This window comes from Limulus polyphemus, unplaced genomic scaffold (assembly GCF_000517525.1).
Source record: "Limulus polyphemus unplaced genomic scaffold, Limulus_polyphemus-2.1.2 Scaffold2221, whole genome shotgun sequence".
In the NCBI taxonomy this organism is placed as follows: Eukaryota; Metazoa; Arthropoda; class Merostomata; order Xiphosura; family Limulidae; genus Limulus; species Limulus polyphemus.
Genome location: NW_013667831.1, coordinates 59,212 through 70,076, shown reverse-complemented (window position 1 = coordinate 70,076; position 10,865 = coordinate 59,212). Strand labels below are relative to the sequence as shown.

General features: G+C 32.1%; 1 protein-coding gene across 5 annotated transcripts in view; it reads left to right on the top strand.

Moving 5' to 3' along the window:
* LOC106466322 (PHD finger protein 3-like) overlaps positions 1-10,865 on the top strand; it is a 185,870-nt gene that overhangs the window by 119,509 nt on the left and 55,496 nt on the right. For all 5 annotated transcript variants that reach the window (XM_013926598.2, XM_022394301.1, XM_013926595.2 and 2 more), the window contains exon 13: positions 5,613-6,049. In XM_013926598.2, coding sequence (XP_013782052.1) covers positions 5,613-6,049 — 437 coding nt within the window. The remainder of the gene's footprint in view (positions 1-5,612; positions 6,050-10,865) is intronic.

Here is a 10,865-nt window from a genome sequence, read left to right as displayed (position 1 = left end):
TTACAAAATAGCAATTTGGTTACATAGTGCTTCAATTTAAATAATATTGTTATTATTCTTTATTGAAGTAAAGTATTTATTTATTAAAGAATAAAACTTAAATTGTTGCTGCTTTTATTTCTTTTTCTTTGTATGTTTTTTTTTCTGAAAGTTTTTGCATATTGTTGTAGTGCTTACTACTATGGGAAGAAAACATATTTTAGTATACTGTAAGAAACTATGAAATGTTAATCATTTGAGATGAAAAGCTTATGAAATTTAATATTTTCGTACACAAAAGTACATAGTCATTAAAAGTATTTATTAGTGTAGATGTCAGCAGATTAAAATGTCAACCATAAACCATTCATCTTGAAGAAATGTGTTAATTTTCCACTTTCTCGGAGTATATGACCAACTGATTTTGATGCTTTTAAAACAAACTTTACAATTAAATGAAATGAGTATTTTACAATGTTTTCATTAGTAGCATAATAAAAGTACTCAGATGCAATATCAAAAGACAGTTGTGATTTGTATTTATATTTTTCATGTGTTGATAAAAAACCTAGGTAATTTTACACATATGTTTTAACAAAAAAAAATTATCAAAATGGCTTGCATAATAAAAATATATAAATAGGCATTTTCCTGCATGTAACAAGTATTGCTTCCAGCAATGCCATTTGAGATTTAATTTTTTATTTGATATTGGGTGACTTTTTTTAAAGTGAAAATGCAGTAATATGTGGTTTGACATTGGATTATGTTGTAGTTTTACAGTAAAAGCATAGAACTTGTATGTTATTATTAGGTTCATATAATCTTCTTGGGGTGCCAACATCCATCCCATGACAGTTAGCAACCATAATTACTAATAATACCCTGTTTTTTATTTGGCTTGAGCAGTCTTAAGCCTTTCAATTACAATGCTGATAAAATTTGAGATGGCTAGCAAGTATTCTCTAAGGAAAATATAGTACATTTCAGGTATTGTGGAAAATGTCTTGAGACACTTCTTTTCAATTTGCCTGTTTGATGCATACATCATTGTGTATGAATATGGTTAAAGCAACACTTGTGATTGCCAAATGAATGTGTGAGGTGGAGTAGGAGTTTCAACTTCTATGATAAAATTAATGTTCATCAATTTGAAGAAAGTTTTATTAATAATATACCTCTCACAGTACGGATGAAAGTTTTTAGTTTCCCATAGATAAATTTTGCTTAAGTTCAGGATTATTTGAAAGAAGAAGAAGTTAAAAGTTGTGTCATGTGGCACCATCGTCAGAAAGTTTGAGATAAAAGGGAAGTGTTTTCCATTGATGTGAAAAGGCCAATACAATGTTTACATTATTTTAAACAGTAATGGTGAAGTTACGAAGCATCATGCTTTTATAGTAGGGTAAGTAATAAATGCTTTTTCACAAATAATTTGAAATGTTTGTTACTGTAACATAATATACTAGAAGGGCTGTAATAATTTCCAGCATAATCACAGCTCCACTTTTGAAGTTATATTTATATATTAAAACTCATTATGTTTAGGTAATTAGGCCCAAACGTTTTTAAAAACAACCCTAAAATTAAACGACTATAATTTATTTATTTTAAAGCTGTTACTAGTGTAAAGGTAGGTAAAAAACATAATATATATATATATATACTGTTTCTATCTCATTTTTAGGTTCAGAAAGATGCATTCACATTGCTGGCTTGCTGTATTGCATGGCAAATTTAATCCAGTCATGAAATACTGGCATAATAGTAATTTGAGATAACCCATAGATATTAAATAACAGTGGTTGATGCCTTCTCAATATCAGACTAACAGTTCTTCAGTAGAATTAATTGAATGTATAAAGTTTGAAAAGATAAGAAGAAACAAACAAAAATACTGTAATGACAGGATGCCATAGTAGATTTGACCCAAGACTAGTGAATGATGCTTTTCAAAAAATGAAAAAAAAAAGTTGTATGATACTTTAAAGCAGTGTAACTTGTTCACTTGTAATGATACACACATGAAGCTGAACAAGTTGAGTCAATCCACTAAGTGGGATCTCAAAAGTCATGTAAAGTTTTACCTGAGAGAAACTCCTAAGAAAAAATGAAAGAACCTTGTAATGAATACAGAAAAATGAAAGAACCCAGTTGATATTTCTAACTACTTGGGCAATGATATTAAAGAAAACTCTTATAAATTTGAAGCTATATCCATATTCATTGAGGAATTTGAGAAACATCTAAAGCTTACATTAAGACAAACTACACACCAACTACTAAAGAGCATATCAAAGAAATGGACCTTTTCACTTGTGGGCAACCTTTATGAATCACCACAAAAGAAAGATAAGTGCATCATATTTCTATGAAATTATCGAGTTATTTAGAGATCCTTCAAAACATGCGAGAAATATCTAATGTTGAAGCTGTACAACGTGGTAAGCAGCATGTACGTATTGCTGTAGATCGATATGTAGAATTCATGGCAAATCAAAAAATTACAGCACATACACAAAATATTTGAATGTTTATTCATAAAGACTACCCATTTTTAGGAGCATCACCTGATAGAAAAGTATACATTGAGAAAGAATAATATCATGGCATTTTGGATGTTAAATACCCTTTTTCCAAATGAATATAATGACCATGCAAGAAGCAGGTGGTAACCCATACTTTTACTCTGTATCATATATGAACTCAGTAGAATTTTATGTAACTATAACGTTAAAAAATGTGTGTTTTTCAAGTCAAGGGACAGTTATTAGTGTCTGTTTTTAACTTCAAAAACAATCATGGAAATCACTTCAGAGTTACTAGGATATATCCTGACGCATATGGGAATCTTTTACATTTTGCAAAGTATACTTAACTTCCAGAACTTATTTAAAAAAAACACACACAAGGGTGAGTCACTATATGGAAAATATGGGATCATTTCATGGAAGAAAAGTAAGAGATCATCAGTTTGCAGTAATAGAATGTGATGGCCTAAAAATAACAGTGAGGAAGCTTTAAAATGTACAAGTGCTAATTTTACTTGAAATATATATATATATTCAATTTTATTGAATAAAACGAATTAATAAATCTGTTTTGGGAAGATATTTTAGTAAATGTAAAAACACGTACTAACGTTCCAAATCTGTTTCAAATGTTTCACCAAATGTATTTAAAAATTGTATGCTCATGTAGTATATATGTACTAAAATTGGAACAATACAGAGAAGATTAGCATGGCCCCTGCACAAAAGTTGTGGCATAAAGTTTGCTATGATAAGTGGAAAAGGGGTAAAAAGAAGATGTTGCAATTCAATTGAAGTATTGTTATTTTAAAGTGGTTGGTGCAAGAAATTGACTTCTTCTGGTAGGATGACAGTACAGGACTTTCCAACATGATTTCTCTTATTCGTTGATTATAAAAGTATGTTTGAATTTTTAGTGTTTGAGAGAAAGGAGCATCTGTGATGTGGAATCATATCATTGAAGCAAAGGCAGATTAATTACAGCAGGGTGAAAAAAGGCTGTCAGTAATACACCAGAGGTAATGAAGGAAGATAAATATCTTATCAGTAGAAGTAACCCAAGAGCACAATAGTCATTCCAGTTAATATATGAGCCTCCTTTGTAACTGTAAACAAGATAATTCACATGTATTTACATTTATAAGAGTAACATGAGCCACCAATATATGGATGTGACATATTGAAGTAATTTATTGCATTGGATGAAATATTTCAACCTAGGGGTCTAAAAACATCCAAACAATTTATTACTAACCTTCCAGAGATACAACATTTCAAAAATAGAGTATTGCACAAGTTTTTCCAAGAGATTTTTTATAGTTGCAGAGTTGAAAAAAATTACAAAATGAATATTGCATACTACCATTACTGTTAGGTTAACATCACTATACCTTGAGAAAATACCATCTTTGGATTGAATACCTTCAAGACAAAGCGTTCAGGTCATAAGATGCAAGTAGAAATGAGAATTCTTACTAAAACATTTGCAGACATTTCCTATGGACAATCTTTGCCTTTGATTTTTCCAGAAATTACCATCCATATACAGCTGATGGACTTGGAAAGCATGAAAAGAAGAGAACAACATGATCTCAGTGGATTGTAAATGCAGTAGAATATTCACGGCAGAACAATAGTCCATCACATAAAACTCCATAGATTAGGAATACCCCATTATACAATTATAGCAAAAAAAGTGTAAAATGCTGTATAAAAGTTGTACTAGAGTTTTTATTAAGTTGTTTGGACTATTGACATATTATATTCGTTTTTTTAGTATACAAGCTTTCAGTTCATTAATCTGAGCCTACTACAGGTGTAAGACATTTAGTTAACAACAGCATCATAATGGATCAATTTGAATTACAAAATGAACATTGTATACTTTCAGTACTATTTCACTAACATGCTAACACCACTATATCTTGAGAATATACTGTCTTTGGATTGAATACTGATAGCCCACATGCACTGCTGTAATCTATTTTTCTTTGGTCTACTGATATGATTCAACACCACAAATACTTTCAGATACTAAAACTTCATGTATACTATGATTTGAATTGTCTTCAATTTGGTTTTTCCTTTTGATGAAATTTGTAATTTTGGGATTCACATTCCAATGTCTGGGATAAGGTTTCTTTGCAAATGTTATTTCTCATTGTTTTAATCCAGCTTATAGGTTTAATATACTCTTCAGTGTTACAAATATGTCAATTACTTTGGCTGAAAGCTTTTGTCTTAAAAACTAAACAAAAACTCGCTTTATAAGCCAAACAATTTGTTAGAGTTTCTTTGTTTCATATTGAAAATACAATTTGAGTTGTGTTCAAATTCTGTAGTAAATTACAACTTTTTTTATTATTCATGGTTCTTCATTAGCAGTGCTGCAATTAAAAAAAAACATTTTTATCAAGACACACAGTAGTGTGTCGTGTGGCTAAAACAACCTGCTGCTGGACACAGTATGTTATTAATAAAAGTGATAGTTTAATGACTTTCCACCTTCTGTGTCTTGAACTGTGGTAATCCAAAGTACCACATATTTTTAGTGGATGTGCACAAACTCTTACTTCACATACCAAATTTCAAGCCAATCCATTAAGAAATATTTAAGATATAACATATCCGATTTTGATTGAGGTTTTTTTTCTCTCTCTCTGCACCAAAAGTACAGAAATTTTATTTGACAGAAAAACATGTTCAACTTTTATGGATTGTTTTCAAATTTGATACACTGATACATCTTTTCAACCTTCAATTAGGAGTCACATTTTGTATAAATATAAGCAACATGTGCAAAGTTATTCAACAAAAACTGCTCAATTTTTTTGATGTATTTTGTTTTACCCGCCATCATGCTCCACATTGAACAAAAAATGCAGCATGTCTAACTAATGAATGGATATTTGCTTTAAAATTCTTATCAGTACTATAAGCTAAACTACCAGTTTGGCTGCCAATTTTGACTTCATTCCTTTAAGTCAAACACTCAATCCTTTTTTGGCTGCACCTTTTTTCACACTTAAAGTGTTTTTAATTAGATTTCAAATTTACTGTATGGAAACTTGTGTCAGACAGTTTGTTCTTTTATCCTTGTAGTTTCATGAAAAAGCTTTAGAGAGAGAGTCAGTCTCAACAACCCTTGGAAATCCACTAGTAGTTTCTAGCTTAAGAACCTCAGGAGACCCCACGTCTCCAGGAACACCAGTTGACACCACTGATCAACACCGGTCTCATTTGTTTGACCTGAACTGTAAAATATGTACAGGTAAAGTTGCACCTCCTCCAAAAGAGCCATCAATCAAGAAAGTACGAGTTGCTCATACAATTGCTGTTGAAGAGAAAGAAACTTCATCATCTACCAAAACTGATTTGGACATTAGAATATCAGAGATCTTCAAACAAGTAGATTCCAAAGAATCTGAAAAAGAATTTAATAAACATTCAGAAAACATTCAAATAGTTGATCCAAAACAGAAAAAAGATGTATTTGATGAAAAACCTGATCAAGAACCCAGTTCAACAGTTTCACTTAGGTAAGTTGAAAAATAGCCATCAGTAGAATGGCTGATTCTCTTTACCATTAGTTTTTTTTTGTTTTAATTTATTGATGAATACAGTATGAGTGTTTGTGGGTGTATTTTATAGTTATGTTTTTTTGTAGGCACAGAAACCAAATAAAAACAATTTTTTAATGGTGAACTTGACATTTTATCCCCGAGATCAATAGGTTCTTCCCCATTCCTGAAGGGAAATAACATTTTAGTTTGATTAAAATATGGTGCTTCGAACTAGTTACCCTATGAAAAGTAATGTCTACAGACAGATGGATGGTAAATGCCTGTTGTAGAGACACAATAGTAGAGGACGATGTTTCAAAAGTCTTCCGTGTTTTGAAACGTCATCCTCTACACTTGTGTCTCTACAACAGGTATTTGCCATCCATTCTACAAAGTTTCATCGTGAATGCTCTGCCTAAACAATCTATCAAAGAATGCCATCATTATTTCCCCCCTCCCACTCTCAAGTGTTTTGGGGCAGAGGTATAAAAAGTGTCTCTGAAATGATATTTTGGTTATTAGTTAATGATTAATGTTGGTGTAAGATTCATTTTTACTTAAAAGATTCACAGTTTCTCCAAGCAAGAATGATAAATGAGCTTAGTAATAAACTGTGACTTAATCTGTGGTTTTGGTAGGATCTCTTCAAAGTTATTTTTTAAATTTACTGCTATCTTTCAAAACGCATATTTATTGAATGTAATCAGATTTATCTAAGATGACAACACTATTTCGTTTATTAGGTTTCATTAACACAACATTTACATTTTTACTTAATTTTGGAATAGCATTCAACTCCTCTTTATTAATATTAGAATATTTATTATTATAATTATAGTTAATTAAAGCTGATAAACCTGTAACATTAATCTGTTCTAACACTGTCATCTGATTCTTTATTACTACCCCAGATCTTTCCATCTTCTGGTGTTTTCAGTGGATTTCCTCTCACTATTGGAGTCTTATCATGGCTGCCTTCTTGACTTCCATTCAACACCTAGCTTCTACTTTTTTGGTTTCCAGTATCAGAATTTACAGTGGAAGCTCTGTGTCTATAGTGGTTCAGTTTGTTTTTTATATGCCTCAGACTTACTTTCTTCTATTTCTGATTTTTTTTATCCACTAAACCTTGTGCATTATTTACCTCAGAGACTGGTTAATAAACTTGGGCTGCTTAGTAGGGCACCCTGATGTTTTGTTCTTTTATTCTCCATTCCATTTCTTCCTTGTACAGTTAGTTTGACCCAGGTCATTTCCATTGTCCTGTATGAACTATTTATTTTTATCTCACTCATGCCTTTTCAGAGCAATTGACAATATCTTTTTTTGCCATCGAATTCCACATCCTCAAGTAACTTATCTCCTTCCACTTTGACCTATTGGGCTATACACCTTTTCTGACTGGTTTATTCTTATATGGATGATGACACTTTTCTTATTTTTCATATCTTCTCCCATCAAGTTTGTAATTTGTTGGTTTCTCTCGCATCTAACGATTATCATCCATTATATCAGATCTTGTATGCAGGGATGTGGATGACCTCTGACAGATTTGTCTCACATGACATTGTGGTTTAATTTACCTTGGGTTTCATCCTCCTCTAGTCATCAATCTCCACCATCACTGAGGCTCTCTGTAAGTGAATTGTTTATTTTTATTTTTAACGGATCTCACAACCACCTGTTCTTTCTATCTGTGTTATGAAGACAATGGAACCTGCCAAGTGACCAGTGTTGCCTCACAGAGAATACTTCCTTCTTCCATATTCTATGTTGAGCAGGGGATCACTTAAATTGTTAAGCCCATCTGCTCATTGCTCATTGTTGATATGGTTTTTTCTGAAGAGCACATCTTTGATGTTCTCTCCACACACAAATTCCCAAATTGAGTGCAAGGTGATCTTTATTTTAAGTATAAACAAATTTCCTTCATCATATAGTTTTTATATTATATTTGCAGAACCTCCTAAATGTTTATATTTTCATTTTCTCTACCATATCACTAACTCTAGCTATTATCATCAAAGTACAATGCAATGAAGTGATTAAAATCAGGAAATAGAAGAAAAAAGTACATACCTTTGTAATTTTTTGTAGAATATATTTAAAGATCTTCTTTTGCAGGGCTTCAAATTAGTAGAAGCATGCATTATGATAAAGAAGACCCACATCATGCTGGTTGAATTATTTAAAATTTATTGCCTCCTGGCTCAAGATATGCTTTCATCGAATGTGTTTCAAATCTTACCCCTTACAATGTGTCACTTTTTAAAATCATGAAATATTAGCTTTTACTGTTGATAAAGATGTATACACTCCCCTGTCAGCTACGGGTGCAATGGGCAGTTTGTTACGACAGTTGCCCACCTTCATGATTCTTATTTTTCATCATTTAATTCATACTTGAAAAACCCAAAATAACTAGTTTTTCTCAATCGAAAGTAAACTAACCAATCAGCAATCATGTTTGTCGAGCCACAACTAATTTTAAGATAACTTCTTGGAACTATGCATATCAAGAGATACAGTATTGTGTGGCCAAAATAACCTGCAAGACATACTGTGTGTTATTAACAGGAGTAATAGTTAAGGATTTTCCAATTTCTGTAGCTCGGACTGTGGTAATTCAAACTATAACATATATTCAGTGGATTCTCTACTGGACCCTTACTTCACATACCAAATTTCAAGGCAATCCAATTTCAATTTTTTTTCACACCGAATATACAGAAATTTTATTTGATAGGAAAACATAATTAACTTTTATGGATTTTTTCAAATTTGTTATACAAATAGATCTTTACAACTTAATCAGTTATCAAATTTCATCTAAATATAAGCCACATATGCAAAGTTATTCAACAAAAACAGCTCACTTTTGACAAAAAATTTTGTGCATGCCTATGCAAAAAGTCGTGTAAGCTATCAGTCTAAATTTTTACAACAGCATCACCTAAAAAGAAAAGACAGATGTTTTAATTTTTTGCCTTTTGGATTGAAGACAGCTGATTTAGAGCAGCTAAACTATAGGGTGAAAGCATATGCAGATACATAAGTATTGGTTAGGCCAAATAAACCAAAATAGCAGTTTCTAGTTCATATTTTTGAACACAATATGTGGCCTGGTTAGCTAATGGATGAATATTTGCTATAAAATTCTTATCAATGCTATAAGTGTAGCTACCAGTTTGACCACCAATTTTGATTTCATTCCTTTAAGTTGTACAGTCAATCCTTTTTTGGCTGCAACTTTTTTCACACCTAAGGTGTTTTTGATTAGATTCATAGATAATGGGACTGTCAAATAATGAAATGGCATGCTACATAGCTTTATAATAGGTTGTTTATTTTGTAAAGATTTTTATGTACCTGTTTACCACTTTCAACTTATAGTGACATCTCCAACAGTGACATGCACATTTCAAACAATTGACCAAACCCTCCTATTGAAAACAAATGTGAAATTCCAAATTTCCAATCGCTCTCTCGTCATGTGCTCTTTTGGCGACCTCCCCAAACAATGAGCTAATACACAGTGTGGTACTAACGGGGAGCCACATGGTTTACCATCCTGAGAATTTAATATGGAAGTTATTGTTATACCATGCTTTAAAGAGAAATTAAGTGGCCGGAAAAAAAAAAGAAATTGTTTAACTTGTGTTGTTGTTGTGTTTTGTTTTTTTAAATACAGGTTCACAACAAGATTGAGATATGTTGATATCTTTAATTTCCTTTCAATTTATGTAACATCCACTATTTAATTCAGAGATTTTTCTTATAACTTCTGATATAGAGTACATTTTACAGTGAGCTATAGGATTGGACTATAAAAATGCATGTTTTGGGGGCCCGGCTAGCTTTCTATAACAAAGTTAAGTATGAGCCCTGTTTTGGTTATATTCATAATTTTGGGTGTTTTTCTTTTCACACATAGTTAATTTTTTATCTTCCTTTCTTGTCCTTTACCATTTATTATTCCTCTCAACACAAGTCAGTAGTGCCCTTGGGGCATATTATAGATGCAGAAATGCTTCGGCAAAATTTTTCGTGCACCACATAATATCATAAGTTTTGACAACTGACACAATGTATGATATACATTAGGTCTTCAAGAAATTCATGTCGCGTTTTGGAACAGTTTCATTAACCCCCCCCCCCAAAAGATGTACATCATGTATAATAGTTAAATGAACCATCTAAACGTCATGTGTAGCCTATATAATGTGTAAAGTTTAGTATATTCTAATCCCTTACAGTGATGGCACACAACGAGACACACATTCGGCATGTAATGCTCTTTGAATACAAGAAGGGAAACAATGGTCCTGTAACCACAAAGAATATCAATAAAGTTTATGGAAATGTTTGAACATTCGTAAATGTCAACGTTCAGCAAATTTCGTTCATGTGACTTTAGCCTTAAAAACTATGATGGCAGGGGCCGACATGTTGGAATTGATATTGATGCTCTGAAGACTCTTGTTGAGTGTAACCCAAGGCAACACACTTGTGAAATGGCCCTGAAATTGCATGTCTCTCAGGAAAAAATATGTAAACATCTAAAGAATATGGGAAAACTCCATAAAGAAGGTGTTTGGGTGCCTCACAAACTCTCCAATGATTATTGTTTTCAAGATGTGAACGTTGCTTCGTCTCTTCTGACGTGTAATGTGCGTGAACCATTTTTGGACAGAATTGTCCCCGGTGATGAAAAATAGATTCTCTATGCGAATATTTATTGCCAAAAATAATGGCTCAGTCCAAGACAGAAACCACTTCCAACCCCAAAGCC